The sequence below is a fragment of the Monodon monoceros genome, unplaced genomic scaffold, assembly GCF_005190385.1.
Source record: "Monodon monoceros isolate NGI ecotype Baffin Bay Population unplaced genomic scaffold, NGI_Narwhal_1 Super_Scaffold_13, whole genome shotgun sequence".
NCBI classification, from domain to species: domain Eukaryota; kingdom Metazoa; phylum Chordata; class Mammalia; order Artiodactyla; family Monodontidae; genus Monodon; species Monodon monoceros.
Genome location: NW_021703769.1, coordinates 7,632,900 through 7,651,607, shown reverse-complemented (window position 1 = coordinate 7,651,607; position 18,708 = coordinate 7,632,900). Strand labels below are relative to the sequence as shown.

The 18,708-nt window shown below is 43.1% G+C and overlaps 1 protein-coding gene across 2 annotated transcripts in view; it reads left to right on the top strand.

The window, feature by feature from the left end:
* The window catches only part of DOK5 (docking protein 5), a 161,606-nt gene that overhangs the window by 124,770 nt on the left and 18,128 nt on the right, over nt 1–18,708 (top strand). Inside the window, exons 7-8 of one of the 2 annotated variants that reach the window (XM_029219353.1) lie at nt 5,256–5,376; nt 14,067–14,827. In XM_029219353.1, coding sequence (XP_029075186.1) covers nt 5,256–5,376; nt 14,067–14,131 — 186 coding nt within the window. In that variant the 3' untranslated portion in view covers nt 14,132–14,827. Of the gene's footprint in view, nt 1–5,255; nt 5,377–14,066; nt 14,828–18,708 lie in introns of those variants that run through there. The other variant, XM_029219352.1, reaches the window with a different exon arrangement.

The following is an 18,708-nucleotide window of genomic DNA, read 5'->3' as shown; positions in this document are numbered from 1 at the left end:
GTTTTGTAAATAAGTTTGTTTGTATCATTTTTCTTTTAGATTCCACATACAAGCGATATCATATGATACTTGTCTTTCTCTGTGTGACTTACTTCACTCAGTATGACAATCTCCAGGTCCATCCATGTTGCCGCAAATGGCATTTTTTCGTTCTTTTTAATGGCTGAGTAATATTCCTTTGTACACATGTACCACATCTGTTCCAGGCAGAGGGAACAGTAAGTGCACAGGCCCCAAGGCAGCTCTGTGCTTTGCATGTTCAAGTACAGAGCTGTGACTCTGAAGCAGATGAAATGAGAGGAGGGGTAGGAGGTGTTGTCTAGAAATAAGTAGGAGCCACGTCCTATATGACCTTTCATTCGTGGTCAAGAGTTTGGATTTTGCATGGGGTCAGTTGAGAGGTCATTGGAGGGTTCTGAGAAAAGCTGAGATAAGCTGGCTTTACTCTTGAAGGGGGCACTCTGGTAGCTGTTTGGGAAAGACTGGGCGTGGGTGAGGCGAGAGTACAAGTAAGAAGCAGAGTTGGGGACTATTTCTGTCATCTGGGAATCCAGGTGAGTGCTAATGGTGTGGATCAGGTTGGTGGGGAGGGAGGTGGTGAAAAGTGGATTCTGGATACATCTTGAACAACAGGATTTGCTGATGGTTGAACTTTCTTGTAGGATAGAGAGGAAACAAGGTAGTCTCAAAGGTTTCTCTTCTTTAAACAGAGCAATGGGTTGAATGGAAGAACCATCTACCTAGAAGGGGAAGAGCTTTTGGGGAGGGAAGTGTGAGAAACGATGGTTCTGGTCTGTACATGTTAGATGAGAGATGCCTACTGGACATCTAGGTGGAAGTGGGGAGCAGCCTGTGAAATACAGGAGCCTGAGGTTTAGGGGAGAGATTGGAGCTACAGACATGCATTTGAGAATCATCAGAGTGTGGATAGACTGTCCCAGTGATGACGAGCTCTCCCCACCAACATACATAGATAAGGAATGGTGGCCCTTTGGTTTTAGAATTGTTTCATGTCACTTCATAAAGATCTACCCTTTTCTTTCTTTTTTTTTTTTGCGCTATGTGGGCCTCTCACTGTTGTGGCCTCTCCCGTTGCGGAGCACAGGCTCCGGACGTGCAGGCTCAGTGGCCATGGCTCACGGGCCCAGCCGCTCTGCGGCATGTGGGATCTTCCCGGACCGGGGCACGAACCCGTGTCCACTGCATCGGCAGGCGGACTCTCAACCACTGTGCCACCAGGGAAGCCCATATTCACGGAATTGTGAAAGCATCACTGCAGTCAACTCCAGAATATTTTCATCACCCCAGAAAGAAACCCATCTCCTTTAGGCATCATCCACCCAGCCTTAGGCAACCACCGATCTGCTTTCTCTGCATTTGCCTGTTCTGGACCTTGCATATAAACAGAATCATACACTATGTGGTCTTTTGTGACTGGCTTCTTTCACTCAGCATCAAGTTTTCAGCTTCATCCGTGTTGTAGCGTGTGTCAGGACTTCATTCTTTTTTATGGCAGTCCTTTTCTTTTTTATTTGTTTAGTTTTATTGTCTGTCTCCTTAGGAAGGGATGTTCCATGAGAGAGGAGATTTTGAGGCTTAAACGCGGGGAGGGGTGTGTCCCGTGCCACACAGCTCATCTGGAGCCCAACCTGAACGGGAGCCCGGGTCTCCTACTCCATGGTCGGCTCCCTGCCACCCTCGGCAGCACAATGCTTTGTGTGTCCTTGAAACCCAATCAATTACATCCGTTGATTGATTGTCTCAGGCCACTGGGCAGCGTCAGAACTCGCTCAGGCCGCTTAGGAAGAGACCTACGTGCATCCCTGTTGTTTAGGGGGAAAGTTTGAGTGTCGAAGTACAAGAAGGCATTTCTTTGACATTCACAGAGCCTTGCCTTTCTTCCCTGGCGGGATCTTGAGTAACACTGTTAGCAGAATGAATAAATGTGTAGAGCTGAACTCCCCCGCGTCGGACTGTCCTGACCGACTGTGCACACACACGCAAGCAGGTCTTTCCCCGAGGCCCTGCTTCTGCTCATCGCTTGAACGCAGAGTAGAATGATGCAGTCTTATTGTTTATTTTTTTAACATCTTTATTGGAATATAATCGCTTTACAATGGTGTGTTAGTTTCTGCTGTATAACAAAGTGAATCAGCTATACATATACATATATCTCCATGTCTCCTCCCTCTTGCGTCTCCCTCCCTCCCACCCTCCCTATCCCACCCCTCTAGGTGGTCACAAAGCACCGAGCTGATCTCCCTGTGCCATGCGGCTGCTTCCCACTAGCTAGCTATTTTACATCTGGTAGTGTGTATATGTCCATGCCACTCTCTCACTTCGTCCCAGCTTACCCTTCCCCCCTGCCCCGTGTCCTCAAGCCCATTCTCTGCGTCTCCATCTTTAGAATGATGCCGTCTTATTAGCACGTTCCCCACAGCCCCTGAGAACCACGTTAGTTTAACCTGGACCTGGAGCTTCAGCAGGAATTCAGCTCTGGGCTAACAGTGCTTCTGATTTGCTGGGTTGATTAGGATTTATTCCCTGGGCAAGAGCTGGGTTCATTGGCTCATTTATCCATTCTCTATTTGTTCAGCCTTCAGGGGCCCCACATAGGTGTTGGGGACACAGAGATAAAAGATATAATCCCCACTTTCTTGGAGTGCATGGGCTACAGGAGGAGGTGGGCTAGTTTAGCTGCTGTCACAAAACAGTGAAATGATCAGAGTAAGAGCAGAGCTGTGGGATGTCTGCTAGAAGTACCTGGTGTCATGAAGGGGGAAGAGTCGTCAGGAGGTGATTCCTGAGCTGCCTCCTGAAGGGAAGGTAGGTGTTAGCCAGGTGAGGAGTGGGGGCAGCTCTCAGGCTGAGGGATCAAGGCAGTGGTGGGGAGGGGGGAGGCATCACAGGTGGGTGCCAATGGCAGGCCCCCCGCCATAGTGCGACCTGAGATGGGAAGGGTAGCAAGCTCAGAGGGGAAGGGTCACTTAAAGCAATAAAGAAGGATGAGGGCCAGCACAGGGAGATCAGCTCGCTGCTTTGTGACCACCTAGAGGGGTGGGATAGGGAGGGTGGGAGGGAGGGAGATGCAAGAGGGAGGAGATATGGGGACATATATATGTATAGCTGATTCACTTTGTTATACAGCAGAAACTAACGCACCATTGTAGAGCAATTATACTCCAATAAAGATGTTAAAAAAAAACAAAAATACGTCCATATAACGGAATACTATGTAGACATTAAAAATGCTGTTATAGGGCTTCCCTGGTGGCGCAGTGGTTGAGAGTCCGCCTGCTGATGCAGGGGACGCAGGTTCGTGCCCTGGTCCAGGAGGATCCCACGTGCCGCGGGGCGGCTGGGCCCGTGAGCCATGGCCGCTGGGCCTGTGCGTCTGGAGCCTGTGCTCCGCGGCGGGAGAGGCCACAGCGGTGAGAGGCCCGCATATCGCAAAAAAAAAAAAAAAAAAATGCTGTTGTAGAAATGCCAACATGCTAACAATACATTGTTCAGGTGAAGAAAATAAGTTATAAAAAAGATATATATTTGAAATAAAAAGAAGCATGAGGGCAGACACCTTCCAGCTAGACTCTTCACCACATGACTTCCTGAGTCTTCTCAATCTTCGAGAATTCAGACATTTTTGCATTGTTAAATAAGAAGACTTTTCTCAGTATACTTCTCCAAAGACAATTAAAATGCCTCTTTCATAAAATTAGATATTGTTTCAAAGGTTTAAGGAAGAAACAGAGAACCGGTTTTGTAATGTTCTCTATGACACATGACATTAGTGTCATTTTATTTTTGTTCCTAAATAAGCTTTCTAAAAATACAGTCAGATCATGCTGGGCTGCAGAAATATATTCACAGTAACATAGTGAGTAATTTGAATTTGACAGCTATTTCCCAAATATTTGCTTTATATTAAAAATTTTATTATTTTAAATATAATCCCTTTACATTGAGAAAATCTTATAATCAGTACCTTGAGAATTCAGTTCTTTTCCTCCCTTTATTTTCTTGTATTATTGAGGTTGAATGTCACCAGAAGTCACTGGTAAATAGATTTTTTTGGTTTGTTTGGTTTTGGTTTTTGCTCTTAAACTTTTGAGACTTTTCATTTCTGCAGAAATAGAGAAACAGCCACAGAACCTCTCTACTAGCTTTTGTTTTCAGCTTTTTGCCCTTTTGATTTAACAGGACATGTTTAGGAAGAAATGTCCCCATGAAACTAGTGCTATGTAATTCTACTTGGAGACTCATTTTGGTAATTGTGCTATTGTGATAAAGAATCCAATCCATCCCATGTAAATTTCTATTCACCTCCTGCCCATCCCACTAAGCTGTCTTCTCTTGGAATCTTCCCCCCCCCGCCCCACCCCATGTGTTCGAACAGGCCATTGACTACCCCCCAAAGACCTGGGGCCTCACACTGTAACTTTCAGGATGGATACTCCTAGATGTTTGGTGCCAAAAGCTAGGACTTCCTCTTCATCCCTCAGTGTCTGGAATGAGGGTCAGGTGCTTGTAGGGGCAGACAAGGCTCTTTTTCTTATACTAGTGATAGAACCCAACTCAAATCAGCTTAAACGGAACAGAAATAATCGGCTTGTATAATTGAGAAGTCCCAGGCTAGTCTCGTGGTTCAGGTAGGATCCAGGGTCTCAGTGGAGCTTGTCGGGACTCTCCCCTCCTTTTCTTGGCTGTCTCCTTTGGAATAGTGTCCAATGACTGGCATGTTCTCCCTTTATTGTTCCAAGATGGGCTCCAGGCCCATCTGCTGTCCTCTTAGCAACCCCACAAGAAAACTCAAACATTTAATTCAACGGGTATTTCTTGTGCATCTACCACGTTCCAGAAATAATCTAGACCCTGGGATTCAGCAACGAAAAAAAACAGTCAGAAAAACCCCTTAATTTACCTCTACCGATTCTCTCTTCCACAAAAGTCCTGATAAATGTCCCCAGGGATTGTGTCTTATTGGCCTGACGCAGGTCACCGGGTCACCCCTAGAATCAGTGGTGGGGTCTGACGGAAGTTGCCCCAAGGAAAATCAATGCACTGTTGCCAGCCGGCTGAAGAACGGATGCTGCTAAGTCAGTGAAACCGACAGGCGTCCACCGCCACCGTGGGGCCGTACGCACTGATTGGCTGATGGGCCAGCTCGTGCTTCCGCAGCTCCCTGCGTGGAGCTTCCTGGGTCAGGTCTCTCGCGGCCCCGGGGCTGCTGACACACGCTCTCTGCCTTGACACAGCTCCAGATGAGGATGAGTGAGCGGGCCGCCTCGCTGAGCACCATGGTGCCCTTGCCTCGAAGCGCCTACTGGCAGCACATCACGCGGCAGCACAGCACGGGGCAGCTCTACCGCCTGCAAGGTGAGCGCGGGCGGACCGTGTGGGGGAGGGGAGGGCTGGCGGCAGATGGCTGGGGGGGAGGGGTGGGGAGAGGGCTCAGCTCCTCCCCTCTAATACGTGCCAGGCTGGTGAGCCCCCTTCCTCCCAGAGCCTGGCCCCTGTCGAGGGGTCTCACTCCCCATCACTTATACTGTATCACAGTGTCCTGGGCGGAATTGTTTAAAATGCAGATTCTTGGGCCCTCACCCCCAGAGATGCTAGATTTTAAGGTGTAGGGAGCGGCTGAGCAGCGTGCACTTTTAACGACCTACACGGGGTCTGGGCACGAGGTCTGGCCCGCGGTTGGGGAAATAGTCGAGCGGACTCACGTCTAGCAGCTCGGCATTCCTTGGGAGCGTGCCGCTGGCGGTGCGGACATTCGGGCCCCCCCAGGACCTCGGAGGGTGGGGCCCGGCCCCGAATGTGTTACCAAGCCCCCCGGTGATGCTCATGACTCTCAAGCCTGGGACCCACGCTCTCCTGGGAAGGGAATGGCCTGGGGGACGGGGAGTTCTGGGCTCTGGTTCTGCTGTGACTCTAAGCCAATCCTAAGAGGCCCCTTTTCCAGAACAGTGATCTCTGAGGCAATGGCCCATGGAGGGACAAGGGGGACAATTAGAAAAATGTTAAAAGATTTTCTTATCTTTTCAGATGTATCTTTGTATGTTTTATATATAAGGATACCTGTGTATATGTAACGTATAAATAAATGACTAGGCCTGTGTAGGGGGTTCTTGCTGGAGACTTTTTCACTGATGAGGTGCAAAGATCCCCAAACATGGAAGAACATCTACGGGGTGGAACCTGGTTCGTCTGCAGAAACTTGCTAAATGAATGAATGCAAGAACGAATGAATGACCACAGGAAACAATGGCCCCGGCCATAAATACCTGCTCTCTGTGCCCTGGTCACCCAGCCTTCCCTGTGGCCCTTTCTGCTGATCATCTGTCCCCCAGAGAGCTTTTCCTGGTCGTTCTCCCTGGAATTCTGTGCCTTTCCCCATCCGAGGTGACTCTTTGTCATCCCTAGGTCTTACCTCCAGGGCCCTCCCTGACTCCAGGGCAGGTCCCCCAGACTTTATCATAACTGGTGTGGAATCTCTGGTCGTGTGTACCCCTAAGATGCAGACGAGGGCACCCTCTTTTACAGCCGCACCACAGTTTTCATTTCGTATTTAATTGTGTGGCCAATTGACTCAGGACTAGCTCTTCCAAGAAGCAGTAACACCAAGGAGGGCTGGAGACCTGTGTCTTTGTTTTTTCCTCGTTATTTTATCCCCCAGTGCCTTGCATGGAGTCCATGAATATTTGTTGAATGGCCGTATAATGTTAAGAGGGCAGCGAAGGTCCTTACATTCTAGGCTTTATGACTGTAGGCTCTGTTCACTTGTGGGGAGCCTGGCGTAGTGTAGATGCTCAAACATTATGTCCTGAGTGCCTGTAGGGGTGACAAGCGACTGCCTTGATACTTGATAAATAAGCTTGCCTTCCAAGACACAGCTACACAGAGAGGGAGGGTTGGGTTAGATCAGGTTGTTATAAATGCCATTGGTTTCATGTCAGAACAAATTCAGAAATTTTTGCAGCATTTGACTTATATCATCACAGTTTTTGTCATTTACATATCGCTTGTACCATTATTCAGTTTTCTTCCGTCTCTTCTATTTAAATATATTTATTTTTAAAAGTATATTTTTCTGTCTTTATACTGCTATACCCATTACCTATATTTTTTCTAATACACAATAAGATCAACTGTACAAATACCAATAGTAATTACTGAAGGTTTAAAAGAAGCATGTGTTATGAACATATATTCACAAAAAGCTACGGAGTTGCTTTGTAACTTGACTGTCTACACAAACCCAAATAATCTTTACAAAAAAGGTATGTCTTTTCAGATTCTGTGTGTCTGGAATGCAAAAGAAAGTTGAGAACCAAAGTGATGTAGGCTTCGTAAAGAGAAAATGGATAAATTGCTTGAATTCCTGAGAGACAGCCTGGTAATTTGAGAATAGTCCACTTGTATCAAAGTTGATGAATCACTGGATTTCCCCAGAATACCATGTTTCGAAAGATGAGAGTGAGGATATCATGAATATTTAGTATGTGTTGCAGTTTCAGAATTTATTAGCAGATATCCCAGAGTTTAAAAATCCTCAGGACAATCTGGACAGAGAAAATGTCATATGAAGAAGACGCTCACTTTACAATCCTTACTTTAACTAATCTAACTGTCTTTAACCAAAACGAGTAGGCATTCATCAGAAATGATTTAAGGCTAAGGGTCTTATCAGACCCTTTAATATTTTAAAACATCTTCTTAAGTTTAAAGCAGATGTTTTAGATACTGTTAGCATGCGGTTTGTATGCTCCTTGGGTTTATACAACTACCTCTGACAATGTCTACATCTGTTTGCTACGAAGAAAACAACTCTGTTTTCCAGGATACAGACGTAGTTTTTTTAAACCACAACGACAAAAAAACGCAGATTTACGTGCATGCAAAAAGCCCAATTATGGTTGGAAAACCATACGTAGCTGACAGGTCTGGGATGATCATCAAAGACGAGTGACCCACTAATTCCAAAATAACAGTAGTGATAATGTTATGTTTACAAGTGGAGCAGAGCAACGCAAAACCTCACCGCAAAGGAAAAAAATCATGTTCTTTGAGAAGTTTCTGTCGTTTTTGTCAAAAATAGCAAGCCACCAACCAAACGACTCATCAGAATTGGATTTGGGTTTATTTGATAAATCTTTATCTTTAGGTTTGTTATCTATTATTTTTATAATTCAACACTCAAAAGATTCAGGCAGACCTTGGAGATATTCGGGGTTCGATTCCAGACCACCTCAAAAAGGCGAATATTGCGATAAGGCAAGTCACACAGTGTTTTGGTTTCCCAGTGGACGCAAAAGTTATGTTTACGCTATACTGTAGTCGATTAAGTGTGCAATAAATAGCATTGTGTCTGAAAAAGATGTACGTACCTTAATTTAAAAATACTTTATCGCTAAAACATGCTAACCGTCATCTGAGCCTTCAGCAGGTCGTCGTAGTAACATCAAGATCACAGGTCACCATGACACATACAATAATAATGTACAAATTTGAAATATTGTGAGAATTACCAAAATGTGACACGGAGACACGAAGTGAGCCAATGCGGTTAGGAAAAGTGGTGCCAATGGACTTACTTGACGTAGGAGTGCCACAAATCTTCAATTAAAAATATGCGATATCTGCGAAGCATAGTTAAGTGAAGCACAATAGAACAAGGTCCTGCCTGCGTCACTGTAAACTTGAGTGCAAGTTGATTGGTATGGATTTTCCAAATGAGCACGGTAGTAATACCTACAAAACAGTCATTTGAAGATAGTGATAGCTTAGTTTCTAATGAAATAACCAACCAGTGATGAGAAAAAAATGCCACAGAATTCCCTCAGAGATGATGGATTATCAGACTTTGTGATTGATAATTTTATAGGGTTTTGAAGATGATTGTGTTCTAGGTTTTGAAGATGATAATTAAAACTATTATTGTTTGCTCTTTGTTATATAGTATGACCTTCATTGAACACAAATTTCCAATAGAATTCTTACATTATTCCTGTTTTGACTGCATACTGATACTCACTGAAATGTCCTATTATCTTGGAATATTTCTGTGCATGAGAATGGCATTGTAATTGCTTCATTTTTTTTTTTTTTTTGCTTCACATATACATTTTTTGGTACCAGTTACTTCATCAAATTATTTGTTTTCACATACTTTTGTTACCTGTGTAGGAATTAATGTAAATGTATTTTATTTTGATATTTACTTTGTACCGATGTTTACTGAGATATTTCCTCACCAGCGTGTTCTGTGTAGATTTGTCCATATTTATTTTACCTTGTGGACTGCTTTTTAGTCGCCAACATTCATTAAGATACAGTGCTAATACGTGCTGTGTATGCAGTTTGGGGGCTCAACTTACCAGTAAGTTTGATAGATTAAAAAAAATGTTCACAGACTACCTAAAATTATCTTGCTTATTATCAGGGGTGGTCATTTACACAACAAATAAATGGGATAAGTTCATCTATTCCACCTATACCACCTGCTCTCCTTCTTCCCTTCTGCCCACCCGCAGAAAAAAAATGAAATTGAGAAAAACTAGCAACATCATGACCCTGTGTGCCATAGGATGAGATTACACAGCACGTAATTTCTTCTTGTTTTGCTGGTATCCATGAGTTGTAATTCCTCTGGCCAATACACCTACCCTAATGTATTTCAAGCCGACGTCTTCTGACAGATCTGGTGGTTATTCTTGGAAATCAGACCCTTAGGAGGGAATTTATCCAACTGGTCTGAGAAAATTTTCTTCTTCAAATTTAGTCCTAGAGAGCCACCTGCTGGTTAGTTTTGGAATTACCACCTTATTATTGCCGTTTCTGGTGGAGAGAGGAAGGTGCTGGTTCGGACGCACCCACCTACACTAAGACGTATTCAATCCACCCTCACTGCTTTTCCCACCCCATTTGCCAGTTTTCAAAACTAAATTCTCTTCTATGTTTAGGTATATATAGAATCAACTTGTGAGGTTTATCATGAAAACTGGGAAGGAATTCATGAAACGGAAGCATTCAACAGTGTGCTGAGCACCGTATTCACAGGATTCTTTTAAGAATTCATTGTATAAAATAACCAGAGTCATCTTTTTCCAGTTGTCTTCTGTATTGTCCTAACCCTGGTCGACACCACCTTCCTCCAGAAAAGTACTGTGCTCCAATAAGTTTGGGGCAAAATGCTGCATGTTAAATTCTTTTAGGAGGTTCAGAAAGCAAATCTTTATTTTTCAGACTCTGAGATGTCCTGTAGTAAAAGATCTGTTTAGTCTTGCTTAAATCAGAGCTCTGCAAATTTATTTGAAACATGCAGTCTCGTCTCTCCTTCTTTATATAAACAAACATTAACATACCTCTAGTAAAGTGCCAGGTTTGTTCCATACAAGGGAGACTGGACGTACTCATTATCTTTATAAAAAGCTTGAGGATCTGCTGTGTTCCAGGTTTTGCACTAGGAACTTAACATACATGGTCTCATTTAGTCCACAAAGCAGCCACCTGAGAGTATTTTACACCCATGTGCAGCTAAGACACAGGATCTGAAGGGTTAGTGATGTGTCCAGGATCACCTGTCTAGTAAGGAGTTGAGGTTTTCATCTCTTCCATCCATTCATTGATGCATTCGTTTATTTGGCAAATGTTAATTGAGCATCTACTTTATGCCAAGCACTGTGCTAGGTGATGGAGGTACACTGGGGCTACTAGACAGGCTTGTTTCTGCCCTCCTACAGCTTATAGTCGAAAGGAGAGTCACAGTCAGTAATTACACACATATGTTTAATTTCAAATTTGGTCCATGTCAGGTTGAAAAGAAAGTGTTTGTAGTGGAGAATGGTGAAGCAGAGCTGTTGTCGGGTTTGGGAGGATGATGACAAAGGGACTTCTTTAGAGGGGCTGCAGCATTTACCCCAAGACCTGAAGTCTGAGAAGAGACAACCATACTGAGAAGCAGGGAAAAGCATTGTCCACAGAGAGATGAACAAGTGCAAAGGCCCTGAGGTAGAAACGAGCTGGCGTGTTCAAAGAGCAGAAAGGAGGCGGTGTTGCTAGTGCACAAGGGCCTTTAGGAGACAGCGGGTGTGTCCAGCTTCACGGCGATGTTCTTCTCAAACGCCCTCACCTCCTCCTCAAAGTTAACATCTTAGGAATTTTGCTCTTAATCTTAAGGAGCTCCGTTGCTCAATATTTTAGAACCTTTCTGTTGGAATTGCCTCGGAAGATAGCATCCCTTGTTTCAAAAAAAAAAAAAAAAAAATAGGCACGTATCATTGATCAGATGTGACTAGACAATTTTAGGAAATCAAAGAGTGGCATCAGATGTTTGTGTCACTCTGCGGGACATCTTCCGTGTTGCTTATTTGGTTCACCTGGCAACAGCTCGAGTTGGCAAGAGTGGGACTATCTTCTCCGTTTCAATGAAGGAGGAAACTGAGACCCTTGGAGGTCGAGTACTTGCTCAAGATCACATAGTCACTGGGCGGAGGGACTGACATTAGAACTTCAGTGTTCTGAGTTGTAGTCCAGGGCTCGCTCTTTCTTTTATCATATGTCCTTGCCTTTGGGAGGAAGTTCTGCTCCTCCCGAAGTGTTTCCAAGACAAATACCATGTGATGGAAATAGCTCCTCCAGCGGGTTGGTTCCAGGCCATGCGATTTACATTTTTATTTTAAGGATGATAGATTCTTGGAGCAAGTGGCTACTTTGGAGGAGTTAACATTGGTTTTTCTTTCTCTTTTATAATCTATTTTTTATTGAGGTATAGTTGATTTACAATGTCGTGTTGATTTCTGCTATACAGCAAAGTGATTTAGTTACACACATACATACATTCCTTCTCACATTCTTTTCCATTATGGTTTATCACAGGGTATTGTATATAGTTTCCTGTGCTCTACAGTAGGACCTTGTTGTTTATCTATCCTATACATAATAGTTTGCATCTGCTAATCCCAAGTTTCTAATCCACCCCTCCCACCCGCCTCCCCCTTGGCAACCAAAAATGTGTTCTCTATAACACTGATTTTTCAGTATTAATTCTAACACAGTCACATACATTGTATATGCAGCTGGTAAGAGAGAAGTAATAGATTAAGATCTGAGCAAATGTGAAAAGATGACAAATAAACCAGGGTCTCAAGGTCACATGTCTGTAGGGGCCAGGAGGACATGCCAGGACTGAGTGGTGGGGTCCCTAGTAAAAAATGGCAGGGAGAGTGCAGGCCTAGAAAACAGGGACATCCACCCTTTACGGGAAGTTTGCAGTCATTCAGCGATTGACAAGCAATTCCAAATGTTCCAAGCCCTGCGCAGGCCAGAGAACAGGGCTGGGCCCAGATGGTGTCCACAGGCCAGTACCAGCTTGTGACCTTTGTGTGAACTGCAAAAATGTAAAAATAATCTCTCAATCCATCTCCTGGCTTTAAGCTTAAAAACAGTATTCCAACCAAGCCAGGAAGTTTCAGTTAACCATCATGATAGAAGCTGCAGGTGTATTCATTTCGACTTGACCCCAAGTGAATGCTGTCAGTCACTTTTCTTGAAAACTTTTAGAGTCTGAGGAGCTACCGTTGAAGGTTCAGGAAGGGCTTTGCACTTGATTGAAGATATGGATTTTGCATCAATATTGTTTGCATGCTGTCTACTTCCTGCAGGGAATTTTTATCAAACTGTAATAAAGATTTGCCTGGATTTTTACTTGTAGGATTCAAACCCATTAATGCAGTTTCTCTACGTTATAGCGTGTGCTTATGTGTGCGTGTGTGTGTGTGGGTGTGTGTGTGTGTGTGTGTGTGTGTTGGAAAGAGAATAGAATTCATGTCCAAAATGGCTCGGAGGCTGGAATAAATGATTTCTAGTGATTTGGGATATTTTAATATTCAAATTACTTTAATAATCATCACTGTTATTGTGTACCAATGACTGTATGACTAGATTTTCTTATGGTTCAGATTTGAGGCTTGCAAATATCTGAATCCACGATTTCTTATGTCAGAAAGAGACTCAACCGAGGTGTGATGGAGGCCAGGGCTGTTGGTGATAATGAGGTAGAGCTTAAGGCTTAGGGGGCCAGAGGCCACTGTGAACCTTTTTTGCTAGGTCCAGTGTTTTGAACGCGTGTTGGTGGGGCAAACATGCTCCACTTAGCTGGGGTCCCATCTCCCTGTGTGTTAGGTCGGCTTGATCCACACCTTTGGTTCCAGGAATGCTGTACTCTTGTGTAGGTTTTGCTTTGCTCACTTCAGAGAGCTGCTCACCTGGTCTGCAATGTGAATTCCTTTGCTTGTGGTAACGCTTATAGCCAGCAGATGGTGCTCTGTCCGCAAGAACTGGAAAACTGGCCTCCTGGCCAAATCCAGCCTGCTGTCTGTTTCTCTTCACGTTTCCTTGGAACATTCACGCCCATTCCTTACATATTAACTGGTTGCCTTTGTGCTACAGGCAGCAGAGTTAAGTATTTGCTATGACACCATACAGTCTACAAAATCTAAAATATTTCATATCTGGCCCTTTATAGAGAAAGTTTTCAGCCCTATCCTGTGTCACAAAGGGGGCTCACAGTTGCCTCGTGTGTTGCCTTCCTGGCTTCTTCATTTTTCTTGGTTTGGAACTTAAACCTGAAATAATAAAGGCTAAATGGATTTTAAGAAGTCCTGTTATACTGCAAGATTTCCTAGGTATAAATATAATATTGTCTTACTTCTGGTCCGGTTTCCAAAGAGTGTCCTCGCCAAAAGATTCCACAGTCCTTTGATTCCATATCATCTCCTCTAAATATTCTGGGTATAGGAGTTGAAAAAGACGAAACATTAAGGAGGAGGTTGTCCTTAACTGCTACTGGTCTGATCATAGCTCAGTGCAAAGGCCACATGCAAATGATATGTTAATCATACCAGCTCTTATGACTTTCATTTGCATATCCCTGTGAGTGGCCTCTGGGAAAAAAATCCCGTGTCCTATGTTACTGATTTCCACTATAGAGAAACTTGTGACTAGCTAATCTGGTTGTGGGCTTTCTTGAAATATAACTGCCGATTTCTAAATCTTTTTTGGAAAAGATGTCACCAGCCCTCTGAAGCTTCATCGAACAGAGACTTTCCCTGCCTACCCATCTGAGCACTGATGGAACTGCCAAGAATTGCTGTGTGACATGCTTGTGATGTGTCAGGCACAGATCCACCCGGGAGGTCAGAGGATGACCCCGAGGGAAGCGCTGAAGAAAAGAAGCTACACGTCCTGGCTAACTGCGTGGTCCTTGGGAAACTCTGCAATACCATATTTTGTCTTTTTCTTTTTTTCCTTTCTTTTTTTTTCCCCTTAAAAAAACCTTAGCATAATCGAAACCTGTTCTATAGATATCGACGTTTTCTTCCCTCTTTTACAGTTGGACAGAAAGGAGTTGATGCCACAAAATGATTTTCTATTGTAGATACCATGTCCCTGGCACCTCTCTGAATCTATCCTTTTGCCGATTCTTGTGGTTTTTCCTTCTGAGTGTTTCAATTGTATGACAGTACTGACAATAAAATGGCTCTTATTTGTTATTCGTTTATACCATATTCCTCAGTTATTGATATTATGGTTCCGCTTAACTGTTGGCCATCATATTTTATTATATTCCCCATTAGTTAAATCAGTGCTTTAACTCAGTATTACCTATTATGTTAATAAATCACCTTTCCAAGCACCCTTTATATTCTTTATAGGGTTACAATTTCTCTCTCACACCATCTCCCCTCTCCCTCCTTTTTAAAAAAGCCTTTATTTTGTTTGGTGTACTTCCCCAAAACATTTTAAAATAAAAGATCATTCTTCACCCATATGGTCGTGGGATTCTGGCTGTATGGTTTTCTCTGTATCTCCAGTGTTTCTGAAGGTATGTGAATATTTGCCTTATGAGCCATGAGTGTGGTTTGGCATCGCGTTTGATGGAATCCAACCATTTATGCGTTTGTTCCCTTGTTCATTCAGCTGGTCTGTGCTAAGCATCTACTAGACAGAGTCAGGAGACAGAGAGATAAAAAGACACAGACTCTGTCACGAGGGACCTTAAGTGCAGAGGAGTATGACAAGGAAAATAGAGACACAATTTCAATACAGAGTGACATCTGCTAAATGGACCCCGAGAGGTGATGTACTTCGAAAGAGGTGTTCACTCTATTCCCCAGGTTTTCCCACCAGGAAACTGCCAGGTGGGGATCAAGTCTTCGAGCTTCTGAGGCTAGAATTGCTATAAAACTGCATGAGAGAGCGGAGATGGTGTCTGTCTCGGTCACGACTCTCTTCCCAGTAGCGTTGCCAGATAAAATATAGGACATCCAATTAAATTTGGATTTCAGATACACAATGAATAATTATGTAAGTATAAGTGTATTGCATGGGACATAATTGTACTTAAAAATGTCCATTGTACATCTTAGATTCAAATTTGACTGGATGGTCTATATTTTTCCTTGCTAAGTTTGGCAATCCTATTTCCCAGGCCCTAGAACTGTGCCTAACACGTAGCTCATGCTTGAGAAATATGTGTTGAATGAATGGAGGAATAAACTCCTATCCTTGGGATAGAATTCTTTCTACAAGGGGAGGCAAATTAACATTGATGGTATGTTTACGTTCTCAGTGTCAGGCCCGGGGCTAGCCCTTCCAAAAGGATTATTTTCACTAGGAAAAAAATAAATTTTGCTAAGTCCCCAAAAAAGGGACATTAAGAAGGTTCATTTTCATTTATGTTCCTTCCAAAAATGCATAATTTCCTAAAATGGAGATTGACCAATAAAACCCCAAAGGCCCTGCTAAAATCCCACCTGGATCTGAGTTGGTTGGGATTTCCAAGGACACTGCTGGTTAGGATGTGTTTTTCTCAGGGGTGGAGAAATATTGGGGGAGGGAGGATTAAATTCAGCTAAGAATTAATTAGTGGATTAGAGATATAGAAATGATTTAGTGCTAATGGCTTCACTGGGATGCACTTGTGTTCTATGTTCTCTGTAGCTGCTCTTCACATCCTTTTAGCTCATCCTACTTCTCCTAGATGTATATGTCTTCATCTTTAAAAAATTTGGTTTGCCACACATGTTTGATAATTTGCTCACTGTTCATTTTCCTGACTCCATCTGGCTCTTATTTATTTATTTTTCTCATCTAAAACTGCCTCATAAGAGGTTCTCCCTGATTCCCAGGGCCTTGGCAGCCAAAACGGGGGATTAAGTTGAAGAAGTAGATAAAGCAAATGGAATTAAAGAAGTAGTTATAATTTTAATGAAGTCAGAATTGCTGAAGCAAGTCTACAGCTAATGAGTGTGTGAAGAAATGTTGCTGAATGTAGTTAACGACAAACCAGAGCCTCTTTTAGGACTTCTCAGAAAAGAGACATATTGACAGAAAGGAGTTAGAGTGCTATTAGGTCAGCCCAACAGCTTCTGTTTATTGTCTCCGCTATTCTTAGAGCTTTACTTGTGTTATCTTACTTAATCCCCACAACAGCTCCATGAGGTAAGTATAACTACTGTTCCCATTTAACAGATGAGAAACTGAGCCTCAAGGAGCTTAAATAATCTAAAAATATGCCCAAGATCTCTTAGCTCTGTTAAAAGGTAAACTGAGGCAGATGAAAAGAGTTTATTTGAGTATCCATCTCTGGATCAGGCAGCGCCCAACCAAAAGTAGTTAGAGGTGCTCCATGAACAGGAGGTTTTTACAGAGAAGACTTGGAAGCAAGGCAAGGCAATTATTTGACTCTAGTGGTTGCCTTATCTGGGAAAGGCTAGTTGGCTGTTTGTGGTTGGTCGTTCCTAAGTTTCATTTTCTCGGATTTTCATGCACTGACTCTGGCTTACGTTTTGCTTTGCTCATGTAGGCTATCAAGGCATTAGGATCACCCCAGTCTAATGGCCTTCCTTTTTGATTATGTTAACAGCTACTAAATGGTAGACACATTTGAACCCAGGCAATCTGATTCCAGAGACTGCTGTGTAAAATCCCTTACACATGCTGCCTTAGGAGGGCAGCAAACTTTTTCTTTAAAGGGCCAGAATATAAATATTTTAGGCTCTGGGGGTCATATGGTGTCACTGTTCCTACTGTATTGCAAAAAAGAGCCATAGACAATAATACTTAAAGGAGAGGCATGGCTATGTGCCAGTAAAACTTTATTTACAAAAACAAGCCACAGGCTGGATTCGCCCACACCGTACTTGACAACCCCTCCCTACTCTAGATTGTAAGAACACCAAATACTGTCTTTTATCAGTTTCAGATTTTTGGTAGAAACCATGAGAAATTTAAACACTTTAATTTCTGGCCTTAAATAAGAGAAATAGTGATTTGAAGTGGTTTTGAGTTTTCTTTTTCTAATCCCTAACGTCAGTGGTGAATATCCAAGTGTGAGAAAGGGGAACATTTCAAAGCTGTGGTGGATTTGTACACAAACCAAACTGAATTCTCAAGCACTTGCACCAACCTTGCGAATAAACAAACCTAGAGGTTAAGCGGCAGGATTCACTTAGACGTAGTTGTTTCTGTTTTAATTATATACTGAGAAAAGTGACTATTTTTTGGCAGAAGGTGTGGTTTTGTCTTCCCCTTTGCGTGCTTATTGTAGCCGGCGCTAAAAAGACCTTTTACCCAATTTAAGGCAGCATGATGCAGTAGTTATTAAAATGCTTTCCACGTAAGACTGCTTGGGTTTCTGTGATTCGTTTATTCATTTACCAAGTATTGTCTTGTCTCTGGGTATTCCAGGCTGTGTGTTAGTTGCTAAAAATACGGTGTGAATATAACCAGCAGTGTACCTTCCTTCACAGTGCCTTATCCATGACCTCAAAGTGCTTAAGCCAATTGTGCAGGAGATAGAAAAAACTAAGGAGAACGTACATTTACATAAAGAGATATTTTATGATTTTTTTGGGGGGGGCAATCTTGACCTTTGCAGAGGGGAATACTGTACCATTAACAAAAATTTTTCCTTTCAGTCCCAGAAAAAGTAAATCCATTTTGAGATTTCCACACAAACTCAGTACTTCTCATTCATACTGAAATTTTAAGTTCTTTTGATTAAATGTTGGAGGTCAAGCTGCTCATCCTCTGATGAAAGTCAGTGCTGGCTGATTTCAAAGAGAGCTTTTGGCTCAACCTATAGGGATTTGGGTCAGCCAAGGCAAGAGCAGGTGATAATCATTTGCCTACATTTGTGCTAAAGAAAATACCGCTGCCCACATTCTACTCTCTGAGCTTGTAGTTATCAAATGTTGGCAAAAGATAACTTATTTAGCTGGTCTGGGGTGGAGCTCATGAATCTATGTTTTCAATCAGCATCTCTAGGTAATTCCAATGCAGGAGGTATAAATCCCGTTTGAAGAAACCTTGAGGAGATTGAAATGGAGAGAATTCCCATCAGGTGAGATTTGTTACCTGGAGGCAGTCAGCAAGGTATTCTTAAACAAGATGCCTTCGGGGAAGTCAGCAGGCGGAGCTGGGATGCGGCCCGGCTGAGGGAACCAGTGAGATTCCGCAGGGGCGGGTGCTTACACCCAGGAAGGGGAGCTGTGTTGTGACGAAAGCTCAGGCAGTGAGGTCTATAGTGGCGTTTCCCGTGCCTCTGCAATACTTTGTTGCCATAACAACTAATAAGGAGACTCAGTTTGACCTTCTTTGTTTCTCGGAGATGCCTAAAGTGCAAGCGCTTCTCGCACTGTTGTT